The 27440-nt window shown below is 35.4% G+C and overlaps 6 protein-coding genes and 1 long non-coding RNA gene across 12 annotated transcripts; 2 read left to right on the top strand and 5 right to left on the bottom strand.

Moving 5' to 3' along the window:
- Nucleotides 1-182: 182 nt before the first annotated feature.
- On the bottom strand, nucleotides 183-5317 carry LOC111015105 (uncharacterized). 2 transcript variants are annotated; one of them, XM_022290026.2, is made up of 8 exons: nucleotides 5032-5317; nucleotides 4496-4705; nucleotides 4139-4405; nucleotides 3584-3642; nucleotides 3103-3198; nucleotides 2173-2290; nucleotides 1494-2083; nucleotides 183-1383 (listed from the first exon to the last, which is right to left on the bottom strand). In XM_022290026.2, the coding sequence occupies exons 1-8, from the start codon at nucleotides 5153-5155 to the stop codon at nucleotides 976-978; spliced, it is 1872 nt and encodes a 623-aa protein (XP_022145718.1). In that variant the 5' UTR covers nucleotides 5156-5317; the 3' UTR covers nucleotides 183-975. The 2 variants fall into 2 exon arrangements, with proteins under 2 accessions (XP_022145718.1, XP_022145720.1); XM_022290028.2 differs by having other exon boundaries at nucleotides 3608-3642; nucleotides 5032-5316.
- On the top strand, nucleotides 1900-2770 carry LOC148211565 (uncharacterized). The gene is made up of 2 exons (XR_015790827.1): nucleotides 1900-2037; nucleotides 2179-2770. It is a non-coding gene; the product is annotated as an uncharacterized LOC148211565 (long non-coding RNA).
- A 1252-nt stretch (nucleotides 5318-6569) lies between the features above and the next one.
- LOC111015130 (Plastid-lipid associated protein PAP / fibrillin family protein) lies at nucleotides 6570-10129 on the top strand. 2 transcript variants are annotated; one of them, XM_022290059.2, is made up of 9 exons: nucleotides 6570-6730; nucleotides 7295-7443; nucleotides 7535-7644; nucleotides 7760-7894; nucleotides 8218-8313; nucleotides 8726-8806; nucleotides 9422-9508; nucleotides 9593-9648; nucleotides 9748-10129. In XM_022290059.2, exons 2-9 carry the CDS (start codon nucleotides 7410-7412, stop codon nucleotides 9872-9874), a joined length of 726 nt encoding a protein of 241 aa, XP_022145751.1. In that variant the 5' UTR covers nucleotides 6570-6730; nucleotides 7295-7409; the 3' UTR covers nucleotides 9875-10129. The 2 variants fall into 2 exon arrangements, with proteins under 2 accessions (XP_022145751.1, XP_022145750.1); XM_022290058.2 differs by having other exon boundaries at nucleotides 7531-7644.
- A 409-nt stretch (nucleotides 10130-10538) lies between these two features.
- LOC111015149 (Ribosomal protein S12/S23 family protein) lies at nucleotides 10539-12372 on the bottom strand. Its single transcript, XM_022290082.2, has 4 exons — nucleotides 12214-12372; nucleotides 11554-11709; nucleotides 11004-11130; nucleotides 10539-10890 (listed from the first exon to the last, which is right to left on the bottom strand). Exons 1-4 carry the CDS (start codon nucleotides 12216-12218, stop codon nucleotides 10750-10752), a joined length of 429 nt encoding a protein of 142 aa, XP_022145774.2. The 5' UTR covers nucleotides 12219-12372; the 3' UTR covers nucleotides 10539-10749.
- A 667-nt stretch (nucleotides 12373-13039) lies between these two features.
- On the bottom strand, nucleotides 13040-17415 carry LOC111015104 (interactor of constitutive active ROPs 2, chloroplastic). Its single transcript, XM_022290025.2, has 4 exons — nucleotides 17205-17415; nucleotides 16039-16133; nucleotides 15004-15187; nucleotides 13040-14875 (listed from the first exon to the last, which is right to left on the bottom strand). Exons 2-4 carry the CDS (start codon nucleotides 16056-16058, stop codon nucleotides 13223-13225), a joined length of 1857 nt encoding a protein of 618 aa, XP_022145717.1. The 5' UTR covers nucleotides 16059-16133; nucleotides 17205-17415; the 3' UTR covers nucleotides 13040-13222.
- Nucleotides 17416-22559: 5144 nt separating this feature from the next.
- LOC111015073 (low temperature-induced protein lt101.2) lies at nucleotides 22560-23213 on the bottom strand. The gene is made up of 2 exons (XM_022289989.2): nucleotides 22993-23213; nucleotides 22560-22912 (listed from the first exon to the last, which is right to left on the bottom strand). The coding sequence occupies exons 1-2, from the start codon at nucleotides 23098-23100 to the stop codon at nucleotides 22823-22825; spliced, it is 198 nt and encodes a 65-aa protein (XP_022145681.1). The 5' UTR covers nucleotides 23101-23213; the 3' UTR covers nucleotides 22560-22822.
- A 1264-nt stretch (nucleotides 23214-24477) lies between these two features.
- On the bottom strand, nucleotides 24478-27327 carry LOC111014938 (ribonuclease MRP protein subunit POP4). Of its 4 annotated transcripts, XR_002601956.2 has the most exons (9): nucleotides 27026-27160; nucleotides 26600-26852; nucleotides 26425-26501; nucleotides 26035-26282; nucleotides 25649-25717; nucleotides 25424-25482; nucleotides 25002-25106; nucleotides 24794-24895; nucleotides 24628-24664 (listed from the first exon to the last, which is right to left on the bottom strand). XR_002601956.2 is itself a non-coding variant. In XM_022289809.2 (8 exons), exons 2-8 carry the CDS (start codon nucleotides 26823-26825, stop codon nucleotides 24561-24563), a joined length of 885 nt encoding a protein of 294 aa, XP_022145501.2. In that variant the 5' UTR covers nucleotides 26826-26852; nucleotides 26982-27327; the 3' UTR covers nucleotides 24478-24560. The 4 variants fall into 4 exon arrangements, 2 of the variants coding, with proteins under 2 accessions (XP_022145501.2, XP_022145500.2); XM_022289809.2 differs by lacking the exon at nucleotides 25002-25106 and having other exon boundaries at nucleotides 24478-24664; nucleotides 26982-27327; XM_022289808.2 differs by lacking the exon at nucleotides 25002-25106 and having other exon boundaries at nucleotides 24478-24664.
- Between the last annotated feature and the right edge of the window lie 113 nt (nucleotides 27328-27440).

Here is a 27440-nt window from a genome sequence, read left to right as displayed (position 1 = left end):
ATTTTTTTCCTCTTTAATTAAAAAGAATCAAATATACAGTGACTTGGGTCAAATAAATTTTCCTGAAATTCTTAAAACTCACTTTCGTCGATTGCTGTACCGAAAAGCTTTAATTTATATTGTTCTAACGCTTATAAACCTTCCATGATCTATAAGGTTAAAACATAATCTGATCTCTTAACTACTACAATAAAACGGTTACCTTCAATTACCCCTTTCTGTGAAAACGAGAAAAGTTAGGTTCAGCAACATGGCCAAAAAAAAAAGGAACCATCTATACTAGCTAATCATGAACCCAAAAAAGAAGAAAAAAAGAACATGCCAACCACTTTGGCACGAATTTAACAGTCTTGAAATACCTCTTTGATCTCTCAAAAGTCTTCTGTTCCAAAAAGCTCATGAGCTTCATGAACATGACGATACCAAACATTTGGTTAGCAATGCATCCCTATAAAATTGGGTTCAGATCCTAAGCTGCAGCACAACAGACTTTCATGTTCCTCCAGAAATTCAAGATTTGGGACATCATCGTACAACACTGGACCAGACCAGACACCTGAACAAGCCACCACATTAGAGTTTTCAGAATGGTCTGGTGAGATGGCAAGATGGGTCATTCGTGATGCTCGTCTGTGGCCGCAACCGAGACAGGAATCCTCAATTAGAGATGGTAGATCTGCTGTCAATAGTGATTGGCTATGTTAGATGAGCAGTGAGAAGAAACAGTGGAACTTTTGACAAGAAAGTGGGAGGTTTCCTTTGCACATTATCAGATATCCTTATGAACGGTCATGAGCTATTTTCGAGAATTGGAACCCAGCCAAATTTGTGATTCCAACTTACCTTCTGCAAGCATAAAGTTGGATTCGCATAATAATGAATTCTTTCCACTTGGTATTACATTGAACCCTCTTGAACAAATTCTCTCACCACATCCAACAGTTACTTCTCGTAGATGGAAGCATACCATCAACATTAGATCTGAACGTTTGGTGACCTATTAGGTTCTACATCAGTGCCAGCCGTTGTCGTTTCATTTACGTCACAGCCAACTTCAGTTTTCCTCAAAGCACCAGAATTCCTATTACTTTCTGCACATACATCTGAATCATGCAAATCGGTATTTGATCCTTCACGATCAGCCTCCTTGATTTTTCGGTCTCCATTCGTTTTGGACATCTTAGTTGCACTAGGTTTATTGGACTTAGAATTCGTACTAGGTGGGATATTAGCACGGGTAGTGTTCTTGGGCAACAGTCTGACAGGTTGAAGCTTTGAAGGCTTTGTCTTATTTTGGCCTCCACTTGTGCTGACATTTCCAGCTCCACTCTTAGTCACGCCACCAGGTACAGCCAGATTAGATTTCATGCTAGATGTTTTCCCCTGTGAAATACAGTCACAAAGACAGAGTTCTTTAAATGTTTCAATCCTAAAATTTTGAAAAATATAAACATTAAAAACACTGGATCATATAATGAAAACACAAATCTTACCCCATCAAAGAATCCGATTTTAGGTGATGGCAATCGAAGGCCTGAAGGCTTCATTGAAGCAGGAGGAAGTACAGAAGATTGTGAAGAAGTTTTCTTTACTGATTGAGACAGCAAACCAGTGGTTTGAGTATGGGGTCCAACAGAATGGTTTCTTCCCTCATGAGATGTATCACTGTCTATAGAGATCCTTTTGCTCGAAATTGAGTGAAGGCTGGCTCTTGAGCTATTAGATCGTTGTTCAAGAGTGGAATTTGATGATGACTCAGTCGACCACTCACTAATGGAGCTAGCAGGTGATATTCCTGAAGAATGCTTAGTTTGGGATATCAAGTAAGAAGCAACACAAGAATTCCCAGTTGGAGTCTCGTTGACCCTTGATGCGACTCGCGATGGTGTTTTTTTAATACAACCAGCGGATGGTGAAGCCTTACAATCTGTTTTTTTCTTCACATCTTTGGAGGAAGATTTAACAACCTTGTCAGATGAACTAACAGAACCTTCCGAGGAAGTCCTTTGCTCTCTCTTAGCTGCAGTTGAAATTCGGGTAAGCTTCTGTGTAGTATTTTTAAGAGCAACTGAATCACGCCTATCTGCAATTCACGAGAAAAAGTTTAGAACAGGTAGGATATATGCATCCCACTTCAAAGAATAAATTTAGCTAAATTAAAGTTATCATCACCTGCAGGTCCTGCACCACTTGAAGTACTATTATTTACAATGGCAGGACGACTGAGGCCAAGGGAAGGCCTCTTTGTCAACGCTGAGTTCGGTGGAAGCTTGCTCACTGCATTCAATTGCTTTAAGAAAAATTCTTATTTTCAGAAGCAGCCAAAAATGTTGGACAAATAATTAGAAAATGGTCGACAAAGAAATGAGATGGAACTTGACGGGCATATGTTAAATCCATAGCCAGAGATTCTAATGCTATACACTTAGCTTCCTTGGGCATTATTCACTACGAGCTAAACAACATAATCAACTTTAACACTAATTTCATACTAATGGAATAGAATGTAATCCAGTCAAAATAGTTAAATATAATATTGCTGGTGTTTCAGTTGATGCAGCTGCCCATGGTCTGGGTGTTAATAGCTAGCCACCTAAGTACAGAAATGAACTCAAGACACAAATAGAACACCTGAACACGACACAACACGACACAGACATGATGACACATCTTTTTCTAAAAATCTAGAACACATTTATAGCATACAATCCTTTTAAGTGTATAATATTTTTACACAAAGAAGGAATTTCAAAGTCAATAAGCTTTTGCACTTTTATGTTTATGTTTAAAAAAAATGATTTTGATGTATTTTACTCTCAAAATCTATTATTTTGTCCGATATTACTATTTATGTCTATTTCTTATGCTAAACAAGTGTTTGATGCGTGCAAGCGTTGAATCTATATTATGCAACTATTGTGTGATCCATATCCATTAAGCTAAGCTAACAAATATTCAATAAGTATCATAGTGTTGGAGTGTCCAATCGGACAGATTACACAAACTGAAGTGTTTGTGCTTCTTAGACAGCCACAAAAGCTAGGAGATATCATATTTTAATTCAATAAAATCAACTATTAGACATTTAGGCTTATAATTCACCTGTCTACTGCGTGGTTGAGAGGAATTTTCCTTTATAGTTCTCCCAGGTCCTTGCAACCCATCAGTTTGCTTACTCGATGTAGATCTGTCCTTTATCTGAAATGTTACAAAGCAACTTTATGAGTTCTAATATATGAAAAAGGTTTAGACATAATTTTGGTCTTTGCACTTCTACTCTTATTTTGTTTTTGATCTATATACTTTTCAAATGTTCTATTTTGATCTCTAAACTTCATTTAAAAATCTTTTTTTGAGCTCTCTTAACATTACATTTTTCAATGCTTGAATAGAAATTTCACATGACAGTGTTTTATCCACCACGTGAGAACAAGTTAAAATTTCAGTTAAATGCTAGAAACAAAATTAATGATAAGTACCATAAGAAACTTTTATGAAAGTTCAAGTATCAAAATAAAACATTTGAAAGTAGGAATGAAGCAAAATAGCTATGAAGCAAAGTAGCTGTAAACGTTCTACGGACCAAAAAGGAGATTCTTTGACTTGCCTTGGTTTGTGAAGTAAGATCAAGCCTTCCTGCAGCTGAAAATAATGTGTACTGTTAGATTCAATTCTGATGAAATGTAAAATATAAAATATAATATGACAGATGCATAAATCTTGCTAAACCCACAACGAAATGTCTCCAGCAGAACTAATAAATGATTACTCCAAACTTGAAGACGGACAGACTCGCATTGAGCAAAAAGAAAAGAAAAGGTCCCAACGGAGGAAAAAAGCACAAAAGGTGAATTGACATGGGAGAGAATAAAAGGTCGCAAAATGATCGGGGAAAGTATAAAGAAGAAATTTTTTTTATGTCTGTTCCACATGAATCTTTCCATCTGATAAATAGGTGGTGGCAATTTGGCATGCAAGTTGCTGCATGCTTTGAAAGTAAAAGGTGATTCTTAGAGAAGCAATCATACCAAAACTGCAGCACCGTTCCCGTTATGAAGCTGAGTTATTGAGAACGGGCCTCTAATTTAATCTAAATAACGTAAAAACTACCACTATGTAGAAAGTTGAAGTTGCTCACATGGAGGTTTGCGGGTTTCCTGTCGCCCGGATTCAGCTTTACTCCTTGAGTTAGCCTTCCCAATACTTCTACTAGACTTCTGAATTGAAGCCCTTACATCTTCGAATAAATTGCCCTCAATGCTTTCCAATGGCATAATTTCACTTTCCAACGTAGAAATTGAATCTGAAGATTTCTGAACGTCTTCTAAAATTATAGGTAATACATGTTTTTCATTCTTACCGACTTGTCCAATCATGCTAGTTAACTCCTCAGGATCCAAAAACCCTGAAATACAAAAAGTTGGAATTGTAAGAGGTAAATTTGGGACAGAGCTTAAGTAACTTATTCACATTTCAACTGCAAATAAAAAAATACCTGCACTGGTAAAGAAAGCGCTGTCCCAGGCTAAACTCTTACGCAAGTTATATTTCCCATTTTTTCTGGTCCTTTCCGGGTCCAAAGATGGGAGTAATTGAGGTTCATCCTCTTTCTGTTCCAAGGAATCTGTATTCCCCTCTATTCTGCTAGAATCCACGGTCTCTAATTGTCTAAGGTTGTTCTGTTCCTCATCCTCCTTTGTAATGACTACACATTATAACATGAATACAATCATTAAAACTTCAAGTCCCCCAAATTTTAAGTAAATCTTCTTGTTCTAAAGACCCAGAAACGCCATGCAAAACCAGCCAAAACATAACTTCATATACCACAGATGGACAACGCGTAGCGATGAATACTGGATTAGACATCAACATCAGAGTGAGTTGCAAAAAGAACATCAAAAGAACCATAGAACAGAAATCAAACTCAAGAAGCTCGATACACAAAACAAATCGTAAAAATTCTCAGTAAAATTAAGATTCGAAACACAATCAAGAGAAGGAGACTGGAATGAGTAGGCCGGAACAGACCTAAAGAATTGACGTCGTGGAGGTCGCAGGAAGGAGACGAGAGGAGGAAATCGTCCTCTGAAGCGAAATCGATGAGGCTGAGACGGCTGAAACGGCGATCGTTGTCAGTCTCTACGGTGTCCATGGAGACCGATCTGGAAGAATCGCGGAGGAGATTGTGATCTGTCGGGATCGGAACGATCGATTTCAAAAATCGAAGGCGGAGAGAGAGGAACGGGAGGTTTTGGAGAGGGAAAACGAGGGGTTCCGATATTTTTATTTGTTTGTTTGAATTTGATGGAAATGGCGGTTTAAATTTAGAAAACACGGCACTTGTTTTTTTTTTTTCTTTTCTCTTTTTATAAATAGAACTAATTGGTAATTCTTTAATAAAATTGAAAATTATATCATACCTGTGTGAGTGTGACGCCGTTTTCTTTTTCCCCTTCTGACGTAGTTAGTGCAGCACAAAAAAAAAAAAAAAAGTGGTGCACGAAACAGACGAATTTTTTTGTTTTTTTTTTTTTACTAAAATTAGAAATGTTCAACAATCAGTTGACGTCAAGTTTACGTCGATAGATCAACTGATCCATTTGATTGATCAGCTTCGACACAAAATTGTAAAGAGCAAGGAGAGTCGAGAGAGGAATAGAGAGGAATAGAGAGGAGAGAACCTAGAGTTTTTCTGATCCCTATTATTATTGGTACTTGCCACAATAACAACATTCATTTCTTCGTTATTTTCAAATTCTTGATATCTAATTACTTAAATGTCAGTCGGTCGATATTTCTACGTCAATATTAGAGGCAAATTAATATATTCATGATATTACAAAAAAATTGATAAAACATGAAAAAATGTTTACAATATTTAATTAATATATACATAGTATTAATATTAATCAAACAATATATAAACATAAATATTTCTTTATTATTTTCATTCAATATGCATTAAAAAAATCCCGCTATAGAGCGAGAAGGTTTTAACTTATTTAGATATAACAGGTGTTTGTTAATTTTAATATTTTTTTGCCATTTTTTTTATATAATTTGTAATAGAAATATCCATTTAAATAAACATTTTATAAATATTTATATTGTCATTGCAAAATTTTCTTTAATGTTTATAAGAAACCATAAATTTGATATCCAGACATTTCTACTTCAATATTTAAAACTTTGACAATAAGGTCACTAAATATAAAATGGAATAAATCCTAAAAAATTATGAACAATATTGAGTAACTTTTACTCATCAAGCCAAATTAGCATTCCATTAGTGTTACTAACGGATGTTTAACTCATAGACCTTTTAGAATTATTTTCGATCATGGACTAATTCAGGGATCGAATGGAAACCTATCACAAAATTCAGTGACTAAAAATGTATTTTACCATACAATATTCTATCAGTTGGTTGGTTTGGATTGAAATCGACCGCGGACTACTATAATTTTCAACCTCTAAAACTGATAGATCGATTTCGGTTCAGCTGATAAACCGAACCGATTCGAACCGGACCACGAACCTTTTCATATCTTATCTTCTCTCCTCTGTACCTCTGACAATCTTTCCATGAAAAGCCATTATCGTCGCCCTCCGTCAGTACCAACGAGGAATAATAAAATTAATTTTCTTTCTTAATAGAAAAATAGAAGAAGTAAATCGAAATCTTCATCGTTAGGCAGGAGCGGTGAAGTTTTATTAGGTCTTTCAGGTTTGATTATAAGTTTCCCCATTTTCTTTTGCCTTCAATGTGTGTATTTGTGGTTACGATTTATGAGATGTGATTTTCAACCACTGGCGTAACTCCTTGCTGAATTTTCTTTATTTGGAAGTCTGGTATTCTCTTTCGATGAACCATGTAATGTTTATTTGTTACTGGCAATCATTCCGGGAGGAATTGTATGCATTTGTGATTTTTGTTTAACGTTAAAAACTTCAATTTCCAATTTGGAAATCCTTCCAGGAAGAATTGTATACAACCACTAGTTCTGTAGGGATTGCACAGTTGCAATGATAATGAACGTTTCAATGAAATGTTAGGGCAGTGAAAAAATCCTGAAATTTGAACTCTGGCTCTTCAACTTTTGAACTATCTATTAACCCCCGAATCATGATGGTTCATAGATTGTTTAGGAAGGGGTTTTAGTTAAATTGCTTCATGAATTCAATAACGTCTTTCTCTGCTTCGATCACAAGAACTTTTATTTCTGAATTCTCGTGTGATCATTTGTCTTTGTAAATTTGAAAGACTTAAAATGAGTTCCCCAATTGTCAGAAATGGATTTGCCATTCGTCTCCCCAGTGTATCCTTCAACTAAAAAGGGAGCCTTAAATGGATATAACCGCTTTTGCACAGTGCGTAGAGAAGAGTCTTATCGGAAAGTATTTCGATGTTTAGCAACTGTTGTGAGCCAAACAACTCAGGTTTCTTCTGCTTGTTATTACAATAATTTCTCCCTTTCCTTTTAGCTTCCTATTGTTCACTTCACCCTGCTCATGGTATTTTACCAGACAGATAACAACGGGTTGGAAACCAAAAAGAACGATCTTCTGGTCGCCGTTCAAGAAACTCAACGGGGCCTTGTCTCATCACCCGATCAGCGTTCTGTCATAGAGGAGGCTCTGGTATGCTCTATTTATCTCTCTTTTATTCTGTTCATAATACTTCAGCCTAGTGAGTGCAATTTTTCTGAAGGTGACTTCAGTGTGATTTCACGTTGGTTTCAAGTAATGGATGTAGGTCAATGTAGAGGCATATAACATGGGTCTCCCTATTGACCTGGTGAAGTTGGATGGCACATGGCGACTACAGTATACTTCCGCTCCTGATGTTCTTATTCTTCTAGAAGCTGCATCCAGGCTTCCTTTCTTTCAGGTTCTAACGTCTTGAACTTCTAAATCTCTGAACAATACATTGTTTTTTTTAGACCTGAATCTACTTCCCTCAACTTCCATCCAATAATCATCTTAGTAGTCTGTGAGGGGAGGTTTACTAACATCCAGCTTGGTGAGTCTTGATCATCTGAGGATTTGTGTTTAGTGTAATCTTGTCTATTTTCTCTCTCTCTAAATTTGTTGCTTTCTTTTTGTTATGGTTTTCGTTTCCTACTGAAAGTGCAAAATAACATTGCTATACTTGTATTTTACATTGTCTATTTGTGTCATTTGGCTACACCTGACTCATGGCTTCACCAGTAGGTTGGGCAAATCTTCCAGAAATTTGAATGTTGTGACAGTTCTAATGAAGGAATTGTTCGAAATGTCGTTCGCTGGAGCATCCCATCACTGTTAGAGGTATACCATAAACAATGTATGGCAATCATGAATTGCATTGCAGTTATAAGCTTGACTGAGCTCTTCGGTGTCAGCTCATTTCCATTTGTTTCCAATTCAAGCCACTGTTGTTAAACAAACCTACTAATGATCGACCTAGTACATTTGTGAAATAGATTGATTATTGTGGCCACTGTCATTTTACTAACTTACAATGGACCTAGTACATTCATCAGATAGGTTTATTAATATGCTGTCTTACCCTCATAGATTTTTTTTTTTGTTTAATGAAAAACCTTTCATTGAGAGAGGGAAAATATATATATATATATATATATATGAAAGAATACCCTCATGGAACAAGAAAAAAAAGTGAGAATCTAATTAGTCTTTTGGTATTCTATAGAGTAACTCTTTATTTTTGGCTTTTCAGGAACAGGAAGGAGCAACTCTGATTGTTTCTGCAAAATTTTCTGTTGTTTCTATACGTAATATCTACCTTGAATTTGAGGAGGTCAGTTTTTGCATCTGGTGTTGCTTTGTTTTTCTTTTGGTTTGAACCACCATGTGAATATACACTATGTGACGAACACTCCAACACTTATTAGGCCATAGAACGTGTGTCTTTAAGTAAGAAGTGAATATGACACTATCTTAAGTAAGAAGTGAATATGACACTTGTTAAAGACGTATCAAACATTTGTTAATAACAATAAATAGATATAAATAGTAATATACAATAAAATAATAATTTTGATAGAAAAATATATGAAACTCATTTTTTTAAGCATACAAATGCCCAAGCTTTGAATTTCTTATGATATATAAAAATGATATGTATTTAAAAAATGGTATAATTTAATATACATGTCCTAGCCATGTCTATGTCCTAGATTTTTTAACAATGATATGTCACCGACATCCGTGTCCTGTGTACATATTCATGCTTCTTAGGTCGAGGATATATGTTTCAGCCAATTAAACTAAGTTCAAGTTGGCCGGTTGGCTGATTATTAGAGATATTTATTTGCATTTTAAACTCTAATATCTGCATCTTTAAACGCTTTGTGAACACTTTTGAAGTATTATAGTTGTGAGATATGTGGATGTTGCAAGCTGTTTTTGGCAGATCAGTGTCCAGAATTTAAAAATTAGCGAAGAGTTGCAGGCTTTAATTGCTCCAGCAATACTACCTCGCTCATTTATAAGTCTTCAGGTAAATGACAGCTGACAAGAACAATAGTGTTGGTTGAAGTTTATATATATTTGGTTGGAATAATACAAGTGTTTAATGCCTCAGATCTTGCAATTTCTTCGTGGTTTTCAAGCTGCGATTCCAGTGAGAGATTCAGGGAGGTATATTTGTGTAAATGGGAAGCTCAGCCCAGTAGAATGTTTAAATTTGGTGCATGCAATTAGATGATGATTCTAATGAAGTATGGTTTGGACTTGCAGAAGCAGAAGGCGTGGAGTTGGAGGACTGTATTACCTCTCATATTTGGACGGAAATATGCTTTTGGGTCGTTCAGTGGGTGGTGGCGGAGTTTTTGTGTTTACCAGAGCTCAGCCTCTCCAATGCTAACAGCTCCAACTCGGAAGGTGTGGAGGAAATGTAATATAAGTATAGTTCAACGATGATGTCTCTGACCAGTTCAAATCCCTCATCCCCACTTCTCGTACTCTAACAGAAAAAGAAAACTTTTATATATATATATATATATATATGAAATTGGAGTATAAGACAGAGAGTTGGAGGACCATATTTCCAAATCTCTAGTTTCATTTATTTGACACGAGCTTAACTTGTATAGTAATGAAATATACTTTGTCTGATAAACATGACTCAGGATAATCCTTTTCAAATTAATATCTTGATTATATTAGGGACAGAATTGAACATAGATTTCTCATCTAAAGTCATTCTAAGATCGTCAATCTCCATTTGGATATTATATAATTCTTCATTACGTAACCGAAACCTTTTTTCTCTACTGTTCAATGTATAAAAACTTCATCGTTATATGGAGTAAGTTGACTCATTGCATGTTATGACTACATTAATGCATGTTCTGACTGCAAAATAATACTCTTCCAAAAAAAAATAATAATAAAACTGAATATCAGGGAATTTCTAGTGAGATGGAGAATCTTAATTACAAACATGAACGCCAATCTCAATTTTGAAAATATTTTTCATGTATTTGAACAAGAAAAATATTCCATAAGCCATGCCAATTAATAGATGATTAAATCAAAGCTCAACATGGTTGTTTGATATTATAATAAACGGTCGAATAGTTTCTGAGAGCAAAATGGTAGGGAATTCTAAAATGTCAAAAACAGACTGCAAAAAGGTTGCAATAACTACATGATAGTCCAAAACAAGCAATCAAGATCTGAAAATACTCTAAAATTATCGATAGAAAACTGTAAGAAGATAATAAACTCTGCCCAAACTTAAGACCTTGGCTTCTCCTTCTTTTCCTTGAATAGTGCAAGGAGAGACACCCCGGAAACCTTCACAACCTTGAATCTAACACCAGGAATATCTCCGACGGCATGTCCTTTACGACCGAATCCGGCAATCAATACTTCATCCTGCAATCATAGTTTTCAGATCAGTTTTAAACCCTCTACTTTAATTTCTTTTGTTTGGGGGGGGGGGGGGGGGGGGGGGGGTGAGTTTTCTGCAAAGCATGAATAAGACTTACATTCTCCTCAATGTAGTTAAGACAACCATCATTAGGCACAAATGCGGCAATTTTCTTTCCATTTTTGATCAGTTGAACCCTAGCACATTTTCTGATGGCAGAATTTGGCTGCTTAGCCTCAATACCACTGAAATCAGATTAACATTGCTCGTTTAGACACCAAACGTTCAAACATGGCAAAAGAACGTTCAAATCTTTCATACAAATTTTAATGAGCAGTTCATTTAAACAATATGTATGAACAAACTGATCTACAATTAAGGTGATGATAATGAACAGGATAGTGTGCTATTTCGGACATGAGAATCTGCATACAATCATCAATTGGATGACTTTGGATCTCTATTTATCGAATTTAACAAAAATAAAATTAATCAGATAACTATTACTGAATCGAATCCACTATGTCAACGCTAAGGCTCTCAAAATAATCAAATGGGTGAATATAAGTTACAAAAAAAAATCATACATTGCAAACAAATGTAAGGAATGGGATGAAGAGGGTTAAAACAAATTATCTGAAGAAAAAAATGGTATGCTTACGACTTACATCTTTTCCAAAACAATTCCTTTTGCATGAGAAGAACCGGCAAATGGCTTCTTCCATTCATTACCAAGGTGAGACTTCTTATAAGCCTTGTCAGCCCACCTTTGCCTTCTACGGTGGGATTTGAGCTTGCGACCAGCTCCCATACCACGTGTCTTCCTGTCGGATTATGTCATCAAAACAGAAATCAATAAATCAAACCCATGTAGAATATCAAAATCTGATCTTCGTCTGAAGTTTTCCAACATGATAAAAATATAGCCAGAACACAACTCCTTACTCATTTTTGCTCATCCAAATTCTCAGGCATTAGAAAAATCTACTGGTAATTGCAAATCAGGTGACAAATTATAAGAAGCATTCATTTAAACTTAAAGGATAAAACCTCCTAAGAATCGCTTGCTCGTTCTAAAACCATTTACATTAAATGCTAGTTCAAACAATCCACAAAAGAATCAAACTCATTAGAACAAAAAATCATATCCAGTTTCCAACTCAATCCATTCATACTAAAAACGAATGTTCGCTTATAGTGAAGCAAGCGGATCCAGCGAGTAGAAATCGCATAACTCTATCACAAAGCAAATATCCCTTCACAATATCGCTTCCTCAGATTATTCTCACAAAATCCTTACAAAAACCGATCAAAGCGAGCTATCTTACCCCATGTTTGCAGAGAGAACGGGTTCTTCGACTTCGGCGGGGGCTTCGGAAGTTGGAAAAGGAGGAGCCGCTCAACAAAAACCCTAGGCTTGAAGGAGAAACCCGCTTCGCGAGTGAGCGCTAATATATAGAGGACATTATTTGGGTCGATAGTTGCATTGGCGGCCCATTAAACTCTTTGGGCCCTTTATTGAAAATTTGAGCCCAAATAATGGGAATTTTAAATTAACTTTTTACGCAGCTGCCCTCTATATGATCATATTTATACAAAGTTGCCCCTCGTTTATAGAAAATTGCTCAGCTGCCCTTAACTGTGACGTCACAAAAATTTCGAATCCAGAATTCCGTTGCGTGGGGACGGGATGGATTGGACTTGGAGGTAGATATTTTTATTATTTTTATTTAATTTTGATGACATCTCGCCTCAACCCTATCTTTGTGACTTTGTTCATATCCTCAATGATTTTTAATAGGTTGACCGACTGCATATTTATTTGATAGTTTTTAACTGAGCAGCAGACCCAATGACCCAATGCAACTAATAGATAAGCCTTGGAGATGTAATATGAGTTACATTTTTTCAACAGAACAATTAAAAAAGCAGAAAATTTCCTTTCAGTAATTCCCAAATCTACCCCGTTGCCTGATATCGTAGAATGAAAACCGAGGGTAAATATTTAGTCCAAGTACATTTGGTCAAGCCTTTTGTTGAGCTCCTGTTAATTGAAAATCAAAAGTGATTATTTTTTTCCCTTTTTTTTTTCTTTTTCCCTAAAGATAGAATAAAGATTTATCTTCCGTACAAATTTTATGAACAAAAAGGATATTGAAAAAAGTTATACACTGCATATATCAGATACAGATGATATCATTATCAAGATTGTCCAGAGCCGAGTCTTCAAACATAAAAACAAATCAAAAGGCATTGGAAACTAAATAGCAGATACCATAAAACATTCTACTAACAGACATTCGTACAATAATCTTCAGTAGTTCATTCAGTAGCCACTTATTTCTGGTTCTTCTTCCACAAAACTCCTATCTTCTTCAACATGTTTCCGTTCTTCTTCTTTGGCGATTCGTCGTCGAGATCTTCCGAGTATGGTGAGCCCAGAGGATAATTGTTCTCCAAAGAAACTATTCTATCAACAAACTTCCCATTGTTCCCAGTTGAGAGAATTGCAGCTGCAGCCTCGGCTGCTTTCCTCCACTGGTCTGCTTGCACCTTTAGCCTCCTCAACTCGGCCTCCATTTCAGAATTTGCAGCCTGTGCAGCATCCAACTGCTCGGCAACTCGGGCCGCTCTTCGGCTGCTTTTATCTGCCTCTTCTGTTGCATGCCCCAGTTTCATCAAAGCTTCCTCTTCTGCAGCCTTGGTTGTTTCTGCCAAAGCGACTGCGTCGTCGTTAATCTTACTGGTTTGCATTTCCATCTTTTCGATTTCCTTCTTAAGTGCTTCGTTTTCCTCAGCTGTACTCTGCAATTCTGTCTCCTTATCCAACAGTCTAGTCTTCAACTCCATCATATCAGCCTCCAACCTCTTTAGTTCTGTTGCAAGTTTCGACTCTCTGTCGACCGATGTGCTTTTGCTTGTCTCTGAGTTAAGTGCCTTGTTCTCCTCCACAACACTACACAATTGAGTTTCCTTTTCATTAAGGTCTACTCTCAATTGTTCGATATTCGCTCTGGCCTGCTTAAGTTCTGCATCCAATTCTGCCTCTTTACGACATGACTCTACTTTCATTTGTTCCACAAGCTCATGAGCAATTCTAATTTGCAATGCTGTACGAACATATTCCTCCTCGTACCTTGTCTCAGCTGCATCTAATGCAGATTTTGATTTATCTGCTTCCATTTTCATGGCGGTAAGCTCGGTTTTTAGCTGATTGATTTCATCACTTCCTTGGTTTTCCTCAGCAGGTTTTGCATTGACAGCGGGATCCAAATCATTGCCCATAGGATCAACCAGACCTTTCTGAATCATGCTGATCTGTCCCTCCAATGATTGAATCTGAGCTTTTGATTGCTCCAACTCCACCGATAAAGAGTTGTAAGACTCAATAGCTTTCATTCCATCTGATTGGAGCTTTTCCACAGCCGCCTTGGCTGTTTCAAATTGATTTTGGTTTTTCCTTGCAACTTCAAGGGCTTGAGCTTCAGATTCTTTGCAGTAACTCAGCTCATCTTTCAGTTTTTCGACTAGGAAGACAGTCTCCGAGAGTTGTGTTCTCAAATACTCAATCTCGCCTTGTGCAGACTCTGCAAGATTACTCCGGGTTGCCTCAGATTCAGATACCATCTCCAACTGGGCCTTGAGCCTCTGGACTTCATTCATGGCAGAGGCCAATGCAGCAGCATCCATCGTGTGCTGCTTCTGCACGGCCTCAAGCTCAGACTGCCAGGCTTGATCGCGGTCTTGAGAAATTTTATGCAGTTCTTGAACGCGATCTTCCTCGGAGGCAGAGAGCTCCAACACCTGCTGCTGGGATTCTTCAAGCTTTGCAGACATTTCTGATAGCTGTTTCTTTGCTTCTTCTGCCTCCTGTTGGGCTTCCCTCTTGTGTGATTCAGATGCGCTCAGTTGGTCACTTGCCTTCTTCAGTTCCTCCTGGAGTTTAGAAAGCTGCGATTCCAATTCAGCCACTTTGCTAGGTCCTTTACTCTGAATATTGAAGGAAAACAACCAATCTATTCAAACGAAGTGGGAAAAAGAACTCTATCCAACCAATCTATTGAAAAGGGGTAGAATATAGAACCTCATTCGTCAGTCATAAACTGTAAAACAAGTACCTCAGTGGCCAGACATCGCGGTGATTTACGGTCAGTCACCCTAGGACTTCTCTCTTTAGGTGTCTTGCTAGCAGCAAGAGGAGAAGTGGAAATGGACTCAGGATTCGAGCTTGGCACCTTAAGTTGACGAGCAGTTCGAGGTGTTCGAGGGGATTTCTTTTGAGGTACTTCAGAGGAGCCAGTTCTGCAATCCAATTAAAACAACTTCAAAGATCTGGCCATAGTATAATTTAACTACTGACCTGGAGCACTAGATGCCTTTGAACTTTAGATCTTTCATCAGAAAGGACAACAGTGAAACACAAATCATATGTGGGTAAACTACAGTAGATTAACAAATGATAACCGTCTGTGTATTCTGTGTTTATAGCTAGCTTGACTTGTAATTGAGAAAATACCAATCTCAGATCAATCTTCACCACTGAGTTGATTAAATTCCCAAGGAAAGAAAATTATTTCCTGTTTGATGCATATACATATAATGATGCACTATTATTAGATATATAAGCAAGATCATTCACAATCATAAGGTTCAACGATCTCTTTTCCTCCAAACTATGATGTATAAGGACTACCTTGCCAACTACATTCCATTTTCATTTCCAGTTTTCCACTATACTACTTTAATTTACCTATTTGCCAATAGTCGTCTTCTTCTTCTTCTTCTTCTTCTTCCTTTTTCATTTTCCCTCTTTTTTCAATTACCAACATCAAAAGTCAAAACTGAGAATTACCATCCAAGTACATTGGCAATTTGGTATTGCAAAATACATGTAGATGGCCTAGAGGCGAAAATGTCATAAGCTGCACCCTTAAGAGAGTCCAAGACTTGCATATTGGACAAATTTTTTTTTTTTTGAAAGAAACATTAATAATACAGATTACAGTAAAAACAAGCAGAATTCATGAATGAAAAGTGGGAACTTCTGCTCTGCTTTGGGGGAAGCCAAAAACAGCAACAAAAGAAAACCGTCCAATTAAGCTAACAGAGGAGGCAAAACAATAAGAAATTCAAAAACTAAACGCTAATCTTACTTCGCTTTCGGTGTCTGCATGCTTGTGTGTTTCCTTTAGAAAAAGAATCAAACAGGTAAAATAATTGAGTTCTAGAGTTCTCTGACCCACAGTACCTGAAACAGCCGAGAGAATCTTGACTGAGAAATAAACAGAAAAGGGAAGCCAATATATGTTTGTACAAAAACCATTCGCAAGAGATAGCAACCTCACTACCATAAATCAACATCACTACCAAACTTAACAAAAAAGACAACACAGAATACAATCACTTCAAAGAAACTCCAAAAAACTAACCCCACTACAACCAAACCAACAAAAGCCAAATCATAACATAATTTTAATTTTTGCTTAGGGAAAAAAAAGGGAAACTGTAAGAAATAGAAGGCTATATTTATCATTATGCAAAAACACACTTCAGACTTTTACCATTTCCTTTTTCCCTTTTGCCCCTCCTTTTTGCCCAACAATGACCCCTATTAGAACGCACTACTCTAGCCCAGATGGGCCCCTGAAATTCATTCAAAGTATTATCACATGAAATTCTGTGTTTAAGGTGTATTTTACACAGTTTTTCAGAGGAAGATTAGCATTTATTTGTGTAAGTTAATTCCAGTTTCACCCAAAATGGAAAAAAGACAAACATATATGCTCGTTTTTGGAAACGTATTTGATTAAAAGAAAAGCAGTATTTCTCTCTCTTAATGTCGCTTCCTTCCAATAAATACTATTTTGCATCAAATTAAGCAAACTAAAAAGCAATGCACTCAATGGTGGATCCTAAAAGGTTCAAAAAGTAAATTTAAAGAAAAACACACATCCTAGGAAGAAGCAAAACGTTAATGGAGAATGGTGAAAAGAGGCTTTCGGAGCTGGCGCAGTTGCAAACGAAAAGAGAGCTCTGAAGCTTCATTTCAAGCACATCAAACTCACAGATCTGAGAAGATAAAACACTCGCCGCACAAAGAAACAGTAAGCACAAAGCACAACACCAAACTCACCAGCGAAGAAGAAAACGCTTCCGGAAAGAGAGAGTTACAAGAAAAACAAGCAAAACTTCCAGGAAATCAAACACGGTGTTCACTTCCAAAACACATAACATTGCGCCAAGAGAAATCAGATCTTCCGCAACAGCGTTTAACGAAGCAGAATGTGGGAGTAAAAAGAAAACCGAGAACTGTTCTTACCAGAAAATGGAGATTTCTCAGCTGTAGTTATCCTAATTTGCTTCGAACATTTGGAAATGGAAACCCTAGTTCAGGAGGTGAAGTTAAAAATGGTGGGTGGTGGTGGTGGTGCTTCTTCTTGTTGTTCTTGAGATGGTTTGTGAGCTCAGTTCCCGAGTTTCTCTCTCTTCGGCTTCGTCTCTTCAAAAGTCTGTTATGTTATGGATTCGGGTCAGTGGGAGGGAGTAAGTAAAAAAAGCAAACGTAGCATCACTCATCTTTCATCACGCGCTCCACGTTTCACGCGCTTCCTGACGCTCCAGTCAGATGCTTTCTGCGCCTGTGTGATGGAAAATGACCCTGCCTCGGATTGAGAGGCCCGGGGTAACTTTTTATTGGTTGCGTTTTTTAAATAAATAAATAAATAAATTTTATTCTCGTGGATAAATTATCGAATGAAATCGTGCTTAAATCCTAATTGGCGTAGACCTATCCAAGATAGTTTAAAATTTGGTAATTAAAAGAGAGAAATGTAAAAACAAAATATTAAAAAACAATAATAACGAGATGTCAATTTTTCAATTGTGACGAGAATAAAAATAAGTCGGTACAGGACCTAAGTATTTTTCCAATAATTTTATGACGATATTTTGATGCTTACTTGTCAACATATGTCTTTGTAGAGAACACCATTAATTTTTTTTTACAAGTAGATTAAAGAAAGGTAGAAAATAGATTTTTTTTTCTCAAAAAAAAAATAAATTGGTGACATAGCAACTACATTCCTTGGTCTGGAGCCTTTGAACTAATATGAGTCTCTTGAGCTCTTTATGGCAGCTAGTAATATTGATTCCGAAGAGGATTGGAAAATATTTCTTTGTTGAGACGGATGATAAATTTTTAATTCTAGAAAAGCGACTTCTTTCTTCCTTTCTTCAAGTATCTATCATAGACAACAAATACACAAATTTGACTGTGTATTCCCGAGAGGAATTCGATCTTGGGATACCACATAAATAACAGTGGCAGGAGGGTCAAATAAGTCGAGGTGGGATGCCGTAAATTTAAGAGATATGGGCGGAGTCTAAATGTCAACTTTTTATGAGTTCTCTACGAAAATATAAATATTAATGATCAAACATCTAATTACTATCCATAATTTAGTGAATAAATCACTCCCCTGCTCATTTGTGGTGCTATGTATGTAAAGGATCCGTCCAAGTAAAAAAAAATAAAGATAAACGCTTATGAGATGCATTGGATAGATATATTTTTAGAGCAAAATATTTGGAACATTTACTTGTTAATATAATCGTTCTACCATATTAACTTTTAAGTAGAAATGTTAGTAGAAGAAAACTTGTTTATAATCAAAATTGAAACTTCCTTTTTAAGTTTGAAAACTAAATTCGTAATTTTACATCGGTTTGTCAAATATTTCATTTGTTTTTTGAAATTCTATATGTTTGCTCACTTTTTCCTTTTTTTTTTTTTTTGATTTTCACTTTTCCTAAAATATACTAAGTCAATTTTTAAAACAAAAATAACTTTTTGAAAACTTTTTTATTTATTTTGACGATCTAGTTTTTATATTGAAAATAGATTAAAAAGTAGATAACAACACAAAAAAAAACGGATAGATCAAAAGTAACAAAATAATTATCAATTGCAGGATAAATTATAAAACTAGCTAGTATGTTTTGAGTATAATGTTTATTGAGTAATTGAGTTATGACTAAACTTTAAATTATAATTTTATTTAGTCCATGTTAATAAATCCGATGAAGGGACATAAATACTGTATGTATATATAAATTTTAACCAATATAACTAATATTTTTATAGACAACTTTAATAATATAAAAACTAAAAACATTTACAAAAAGTTGAAAGTTTGTGTTTTCTTTTTTTCTTTGGTTAGGGTTCGAATCACATTTTAATTGATTTTTTTATATGAAATGAGAATTTTAACTTACAATTTTTTTAAGTTAGAAGTAGATAAAACAAAAAGTACATGCTTTAACAAACCAAAAATAGATAAAAATTATATTTTCTAAAATAATATTAATGATAATCAAGGGATTTTTTTTCCATATATTTCTCTCTCTTTTTCAATTATTATTATTATTATTATTTTGACAATAGGAATGAAGTATTGAGTGTTCCACTGCGACAAAAATGTAACATCCCTGGGAGGGTGAAACTATAATTGAAGCATAATAAAAGGCTGTGCTTTGGATTCATTATTGCTTCCAACATTGAACTTGATTCTAAGTCAAGCAACCATATATTAAAACAATTTTTTTTAATTCACAAATAAATAATCAAAAGGATCAAACTCATTAAATTCTAGAAAGGGGCAATAGGCTGATAGAAAATAATAATAATAATAATAATAATAACGACAACGAGAGAGGATAAGATGAGATGTGAGGAAGAGATAGAAAGTAAAACTTTGTTAGATTTAGACATTAAAATTTCTTTTTTTCCCCTTAATTTTCGTGTTGATTTTTTTAAAAATAACCTGATCCACCCGTCAACTACACCACCACCCGCGAGTGGTATGTGTTGAAATTTTGAATATTGTAATATAATTTATTCCACAATTTATAATAATTTATCATCGAAAATTTTTCTTTTTTACAACGTAAATATATCTCAATTAGTTAAGTATATATTGTTGGAATTGATGAAGCCAAACCGATGTCGGAATGAACTAGGGACGAATCGGGATCGAGTGGGAACACGTTGGGACGAAGAAGGAATGAAGAACAAGTGAAACAAAGTTACAGGCCAGAATAACCGAGGTAGCACCATGCAGCTAGGGGACGGTGCCGTAGTGTTGTTCCAATGGGACGCGCACAAACTTTTTCCATCCGTAATGCTATGGCGCTATATCGACTTTATAAATATGCAATTTCGGGTTTTAGGGTTTCTGAGCCAAAAATAAAGCCGATTTTGAGCCTTTTTTTTGGAGAAGTTTGTGGCGGTTTCAAGGCAGAGACATTGTGGCAGATCAAGATTGACATATTTAAGATGATTAAATATTGATTCTATTGTGAGTTTTTCACTCATGTACTGAAGTATAGTATGTTAACACAAGCTAGATGACTTTTGTTGAGATCTTTACATGATAAATATATGGGCGATATATTAGTCAATGAATTGTTGTAAACCAGTATAAATCTCGTGTCGTTCATTACTTTCCCTATATATATTTTTTTTTTGTGTTGTGTGATTGACTTAGATAACTAGAGATTACTGGAAAAATGATCGGAAGCACTTAATTTCCCAACAAACATATTATGAACCAACATGTGAGAGGTTCAAATTCCGACGAGGGTTCGAAATGAAAATAAAAAATGATCAGTAATTTTTTTTTTCCCCGAGGTAATTAGGTTGGATGTATAGAGTATAGCACGTGGGCATTAAGATGGTCACATGGGGGGCGACGGTTCCGGTTGGGGAACAGTGGAGAGACACGGTGGACCTGATGGCCGTACAAGTGAAAACCACCGCAACATGGCGGCCATTCCCATATTTCTTTTTTCCAAAGATTAAATGCCATTTGTGGTGGGTGTCGATTAATGTTTGTCCCCTCACCACTTCAGTCAACACCCCTCAAGTAAAAGTTCAAACTAACCCTCTATTGGCCCACTCCTCCACTTTCCCACTCCTTTTCAAACCATTTTAAATCTTACTTTTAATTTTGTTCATTTTAATTATCATCAAAAGTTCAAATTTTTTTTATTTAGGTTTCTGCTCCAAAATATATATATATATGTCTCACTTCATGTGTATTGTGTTTAATGATGAAACATAGAGTGCACAACTGATTTTGGATTCTTTGCAGCAGGTTCACGGCAATTTAGATGTTGACAATATAGAAAGGGTAGATTGGGTAATTTGTCCTCCATTATTCGGTGAGAGTTTTTCATTCATGTATCTAATAAAAGACTGGACGTAGTCTTTAGTGGTTAACCAGCATAATTTTCTTGTGTTTACAGTTTCTTCTCGTTTGCATATTGTGGTATGTGTTTGATATTTCTGGGAGGGAAAATTATTCACGACTATTAATTTTCCAACGATAATTAACACATGTCTTTGACAGTTCAAATTCTTCTATCTCCAATATAGAGATCAAAATAAACCAAATATTTAAACCTATATTTTTTCTCTCACTCTCTATGTTTGTTTGTTTCTTTTTTAGTATAAGGTCAAGTTTCCTTCCGAAGCACGATGATGAAAGAATCCAAACAAAGAACAATATTTGGATAAAAGACAAAAACAAATTATTCATATAATAAAAACTTGGTTCACCGAGGTGGCCACTTGAGAGGGAATTCCTAGCACCACAATATAATTGAGAAAAATATACGTGGAAGCTTCTATTAGCCGTATTCTTATTGGTATATTTTTATTACATTTTCTAGCCAATAAAATATCATTGGGTAGAAATTTATACTATTTCCTGCTCAATGTATATATCTAAAATAGAGCAGGTTTAATTCTCAATAAAGCTACCATGTACAATACACTTTCATCGTATAGCATTTACTCTACACATATATACATAATTTTTTTTTACAACAAAACTAATATTTGATAATAATTAATTATGAAAAAAAAAAGAAAGAACAATACTTCTCCTTATCGATGTTGACATCGATAGACATTTGACAATAAACTATATTAATCAAAACTTATTACAACTACATCAACAATTACGAAAAATTTACAAGTCCACCCTACTAATTCTAACAAGGTCGACATGAAGGATGTGTCGAGCACCCGCCCTATTCTACTTAACTAAGTTCGTGCTTCTCAAAATAACTTTTAATCCACACAAATAAAATAAACATTCTAAAATAATATAACTAAATACAATTTTTCATATGATGAAAATGTGAACGTTAAAGTTAGTTTACCTAACTCTCAACTAACCCAAACTAATCACATGAGTGACCTTATAATATATATTAAATTTTAATATAAAGTATAGGCGGTCACAATCAAATTTGAAAGGATCTTTGAAGTTGCCAATGCTTGAAAATATCAAACTATATCAAATTCAATCCCCCAACATAATTCACTATGCTCACAAAACAAATATTCGCCGTTTCCATATCACTTATTCTTGTTTGTTTAATTTCCACACTATTCTTAGCAAATTTTTTTTTTTTTAAATGAAACTTGTTTTGTTTTTAAAATTTGACTAAAAAGGAAAAACATACAAACAGGCTGATTTCAAACATCAAAACGTAATCAAATCCTATTTTAAAGCAAAAATCTAAACCAAAAAAAAAAGGTAAAAAATTGCAGCAGAATATCAGAATCAAATTGCTTTTATCCTAACCACAAGTAAACATTCAAACATAAAAAATCTCAATCTCAATCTCAATCATATTCATTTCAATCTTTTTACACTCGAAACTAAATAAATAAATAAAAATTGAAAAAGATAAAAAAATATGGCCTATCTCACAACTTCCAAACGGCCTAAGAGTCTAATCTAAGACCCCTAAAAAGGGACGCCATGGCAGCAGTTAGGGTTTGCAGGCTCGAGAAGATCGATTAATTGAACAGATTTCCTAAAACTAAAAGCAGCAAGAAAAAGAAAATTAGATGGAAGAATTAGGTCATCGCATTCCAACCAGTACATAAACGGCGTATACAATTCCAGGAAGATAGCCCAAAAATGTGAGCAACAAAGCAATCCAAAACTCAATCTGCAAAAGAATTAAACAGAAGCTGAGAGATTGAATGTTGGTAATAGAAGATTGAATCGAAGTGGAATCGGAGATAGTACCCCAATGCCGTAGCGGAGGAAGACGCCGAGGGGAGGGATGAAGACGGCGAGAAGAACTTCGAGGAAGGTGGCTGAGCCCATTCTCTTTGGGATTCGATCGCCTTGCATTTGCCCTTTGGACTTCCGACTCTGCCGCCGCGAGAATTTTCCATCGCCTTCTACTTTTAAATATGCAGTTCCTAATTTCTATTTTCTAGCGCGTCGTATTCGCCACCTGCTCTCCTCACACTGCCACGCGTCCCTCCATCATCGCAGATTTATCATTTTTATCCCTAACTTTTGTTTTCACGTTTTAAAAATTTTAAAATATATATATATTTTTCACGAAGGCCGTGGAGTTGAACTAACCATCTTTTGGTTAGTTAGAGATATACATATTTCCATTATTGAACCAAGTTCAAATTAACCAGGTCTTTTATTATAGGGAGATTTTTAGCGATCACATTTTACGTTTCTTTTTTTCAATATGGACCTTATCAAATTTATCCCTATTTTTTTAAAACTCTTTAAGATTTAATTTAATTAAAAAAAATGTTGTTACTAAGATTTTTTGGTGGGAGACAAGTACCTTCATCATTTTTGGTTTCAGCAAATAAACTTTAAACATATTAAACTATAATAAGTGTTGCATTGCTAAATAACATAGTCTTAAGTTAAATTATGAATTTAATATTTGTTAGAGGACAAATTATAAATTCATAAATATAAACTTTTATAGTCAAAGTGTTTCCAACCAAAAGGTTGAAATTTGATCCATTTGTACTAAAAAAAAAGTATAAACCTTTATATTTTAGCATACTTTTAAACTTTTAATGTTAGATTTAATAGTGTTTTAAATTTTAAAAAATGTTTAATGTCATTGAAATTTCAACTGTGTCTAAGATGTCTCTAAATTTATTTTATATTTTTTAATATTTAAACATTTATAAGAAGTAAAATTAAAATATTAGTGTGAAATTCAATATATTTAGAATTTTAAAGAATGTGGAAGAGATTATTTGACCAAATTTGTAATTTTAATTTTATTCTATAAGCTGAAAGTATTGATCTTTACCTCGCATTTTAAAATAACATATTCTAAAAAGAATTGTTCTAGACTTTTGTGAAATCACAAAATGAGAAATGCACGTATTTGAACTTTATGAATTAAGTAATACATTTTGAACCAAATCGAGCATAACTCATGTGGTTAAGACACCTATCTCCAATCAAGAGGTCATGAGTTCGAACCTCAATCCCAAATGTTGTATAGAAAAAAAATAATACATTTTGAGAAATTGAAAAAATAAATACATTTAAGAGGCTGAGGTGTATCTTAAACTTGTTATCCTCAATTTTGCCTTTAATTTTCTATTTTCGATTTGTTAACGGAAGAAAATTATTAATAAACACAACATTATAATTTTTTTTTTAATTTACTCGTTTACCTATTCTACCACCCGAGGGTTTCCCCGAAATCAAATTACAATTTCAACAATCTAAGCATAAAAAATTGCCTTTCAATGGCATAACTCTACAATATTATACATTATTGTAAAGCCTGTTTGCAGTGTAAATAATTCGCAACATCAAGATGGCAAACCCAGAATTCTTGAACTGAGATTATTTCCAAGCAATGTAATTTTCCAACAATCCCATAGGAAAAGAAACACAGAAGACTTCTTTGGCACAACTGCAAATCAAAACCAGCAAACAAAGAAATCCATGGTCATTTACTGGGAAAGACCAAGCCAAATTCATAAACAACTCGAGTTTGATTGCAGCAAATTCAAAAGCATGAGGGCTCAAATGAAAGAGTTACCTCGAAACTTATCATCTTTCGTCACGATCCCAAATGTTTCTGCAGTTTCTCGAATCATTATGCCGCTTATTCCAGTAAAAGCAGGTATTTTACACTCTACAACTACAGCAATATTAATTGATAAAATTCAGTAGCTAATATGAGAGAGTATAAAACCTTATAATCTTGTTTTAATACAATTTAAAACTAAGATTACAATGTTGATTACCTTAAAAGACAACTGCCACAACTCTAAGGATGTGTATGGGTCATTGTAAAAGCCATTCTCACAAATCAACCATGCCACTTGGATATATGTGCTTTATCAACCTAACTATGTTCGGATTGGTATGTAAAAACTTAACGTGAATAGAGAATGGATGTGGAATATACACAAATATGAACTGGAGGGGAAATCCTTCAACCCCAGGTCTATAATGTTATAGTTTTGACACCCATATTATAATTTTCATGGTGCTATTCGTCAACAAATTTTTTTTGCATCTTTCAGTAGCCTCTGTGCTGGTTGGGCCTTGTTGCAGCTTTCTTTTTGTGTTTCATTCATATTAATGAAAGCTAATTTATCTAAGAAAAATCTAGATGAATATGATACTAATGTAAAGAACTGATATAAGACAAGAATGGTTTTACCTAGGATAATGGAACCATGAAGATCTGCAATGAGAAGATTTCGAGCCAACGCATCCTCCCTGCAAGATTCGGACTTCGATCACACAACCAAACAGGCAACATATGACGAATAAGTACAAAAGCATTTACTTGACAAAAAAGGGGCCAAAATATGCGTGAAAAGCTAACAAAAATGAAATCTGAGAAATAAATTACAGAATATGAACAACTTGGTAAAAATCTAACCCAACATGGTGCAGCCGTTGTTTCATGTAGCTTTTCCACATATCGTGCATGGGCAAAAAGATCTCAATCCTGAAACAAAAATACACAATAAATTCATTCTCAAACACCAATGACAGTGACATTGCCAAAGAAAACTCATTCTAATGGATGTTTACCAAGAACAATCATAGAACTCTATAAAGTGCAATGAACATGTCTTTGATTAATAACCTTTCGATTTCCTTTTCTTATGGCTAAGGATAAACAACTAAATTCTAATTATAATTTCAGGAGAAACAGACAATTTCATCACCATTTTTCTATTCAATCCTATATGGGAAAAAATGTGGGGCGCTGGTGGACGAGGGCTCTCTTTAGTCTTCACCAATCAGATAAATGGAACTCACTTATGGAAATCAGATGGCAAATCAAATGTTCCACACTTTTTATGTTGCTTCATAGACAAATGCCTTTTGGATCGCTTTGAATTGCTCCGTAAAGCCCTTATTCGAGAGCCAATCATTCCAGCACGTTTTGGAGCAAAGTTATCAAGAAGAATCCATGCATCGACTTTCAGTTCTCTTGATCGTTTAACGTAACCCCCAGTTCTTAGTTCGTGACAAATCTTGTTAACCACTCCTCTGTTATTTGAAACCTGCAAAAGGTGAGGTTCAAATTAACCAAGAAGAACATATAGATTTCTGATCCAAAGCACTATTTTTCAGAGGCCTATCCATCATCAGTGCCAGCTCCATATATGATGATTATTTATTAGGTTTTCAGAGAGGACAACTTACATCCATATTTGTAGCCAGCAAATTTTCATTAACAGCAGCTGAAAGGGTGAAATATATTGGATCACTTTCTTCTACATCTGCATATGAAAAAATCAACTAACCATGAGAATCAACTAAAAAAATAATGACTTCGCCACCAACCGAAAGTATATCAATAGAGGTATAATGAAGGAACCTTTATTTAGGGGTTTTTCTTTAGAGGGCAAAGGAATTGAAGAATCAGATGGATTTCCTGGGACATCAATTGGAGAAGAATCGGTTAAATCAGATTTTCCTGTACTCGATTCCTCTTTAGAACTAATCTTCTTCTGTTGTTGAAGAAGCTCCGCTTTCGCAGCAGCGCACCTTCGCTCCAATGCCTCCAAAGCACGTTTCCTTTGATCAGAGGCGTTGTCCGCCATTGAAATACGATTGTCGGTTAACCCTTCCTGAAACAGTGTACCACTACTTTACACATCAAACTTGAAACAAAAGAAGGTATCCAGAGCAAACAAAAGCACGCGATTGAAGACATAAAAAAAGTGGTGAAAATTGAATCAAGTTCCAACGAATATTACTTTGAAAGAGAATTGTGAAGACAGATTGAGGGTTTTGTCGATACCTTCCAGAAAAAAAAAAGGTTCGTTGTGGAACAGAGAGCAGAGAGAAACTCCGGCCAGGGGCCGGTGCGTCTGAGACAGAACAGAGACGCCGGAGGAGGACTGAGAAAGAGAGAGAGTACCGCGAGAAGAGAAGAAAACCGATTTAAGGGAGCCGATCGGGTCGGTTTCTACGGTTCGGTGTGACCACGTGAGAGAGGGAGAGTCGGCGGAGGATGTCGTCGACGGGGCGAGGACCGGTGAAGAAGGTGGCGACGGCGCTGGAGAGAGGAATGGGGCGAGAGAGTTAAAAGCGGGAGAAGGTCGTCAACGGAGTCCGGGGTGGCGCAAGATGAAGAAGGGAAAGGCTGACCGTGAACTCAATAAACCCGGTCCGATTCGGTTGGTTCAATCGGTTTTTATCACCCTTGCTACGGG

This window comes from Momordica charantia (genome assembly GCF_013281855.1).
Source record: "Momordica charantia cultivar OHB3-1 chromosome 5 unlocalized genomic scaffold, Mcharantia_2.0 BLBB01000005.1, whole genome shotgun sequence".
Taxonomy (NCBI): domain Eukaryota; kingdom Viridiplantae; phylum Streptophyta; class Magnoliopsida; order Cucurbitales; family Cucurbitaceae; genus Momordica; species Momordica charantia.
This window is presented reverse-complemented; position numbering and strand designations above follow the sequence as displayed.

Bases quoted from the DNA above. Each gene is read 5' to 3' on its own strand.
- LOC111015105 (XM_022290026.2), bottom strand. From the start codon at position 5,155: ATGGACACCGTAGAGACTGACAACGATCGCCGTTTCAGCCGTCTCAGC. The intron at 4,406-4,495 runs GTATTTTTTTAT...TTTGTATTTCAG, and splicing joins CGCTTTCTTTACCAGTGCAG to GGTTTTTGGATCCTGAGGAG. The intron at 1,384-1,493 runs GTAAGATTTGTG...TGTATTTCACAG, and splicing joins AAATCGGATTCTTTGATGGG to GGGAAAACATCTAGCATGAA.
- LOC111015104 (XM_022290025.2), bottom strand. From the start codon at position 16,058: ATGCAGACACCGAAAGCGAA. The intron at 15,188-16,038 runs GTAAGATTAGCG...ATTGGATTGCAG, and splicing joins ATGCAGACACCGAAAGCGAA to AACTGGCTCCTCTGAAGTAC. The intron at 14,876-15,003 runs GTACTTGTTTTA...TTCAATATTCAG, and splicing joins CGCGATGTCTGGCCACTGAG to AGTAAAGGACCTAGCAAAGT.
- LOC111015149 (XM_022290082.2), bottom strand. The intron at 11,131-11,553 runs GTAAGTCGTAAG...ATCTGATTTCAG, and splicing joins GGAATTGTTTTGGAAAAGAT to TGGTATTGAGGCTAAGCAGC. The intron at 10,891-11,003 runs GTAAGTCTTATT...CTATGATTGCAG, and splicing joins TTAACTACATTGAGGAGAAT to GATGAAGTATTGATTGCCGG.
- LOC111014938 (XM_022289809.2), bottom strand. From the start codon at position 26,825: ATGGCGGACAACGCCTCTGATCAAAGGAAACGTGCTTTGGAGGCATTG. The intron at 26,283-26,424 runs GTAAGTTGTCCT...CACCTTTTGCAG, and splicing joins TGCTGGCTACAAATATGGAT to GTTTCAAATAACAGAGGAGT. The intron at 24,896-25,423 runs GTAAAACCATTC...ATATTGCTGTAG, and splicing joins TCATGGTTCCATTATCCTAG to TTGTAGAGTGTAAAATACCT.
- LOC111015130 (XM_022290058.2), top strand. From the start codon at position 7,297: ATGGATTTGCCATTCGTCTCCCCAGTGTATCCTTCAACTAAAAAGGGA. The intron at 7,645-7,759 runs GTATGCTCTATT...TAATGGATGTAG, and splicing joins CTGTCATAGAGGAGGCTCTG to GTCAATGTAGAGGCATATAA. The intron at 9,509-9,592 runs GTAAATGACAGC...TTAATGCCTCAG, and splicing joins GCTCATTTATAAGTCTTCAG to ATCTTGCAATTTCTTCGTGG.
- LOC111015073 (XM_022289989.2), bottom strand. From the start codon at position 23,100: ATGCAAGGCGATCGAATCCCAAAGAGAATGGGCTCAGCCACCTTCCTC. The intron at 22,913-22,992 runs GTACTATCTCCG...ATTCTTTTGCAG, and splicing joins TCCTCCGCTACGGCATTGGG to ATTGAGTTTTGGATTGCTTT.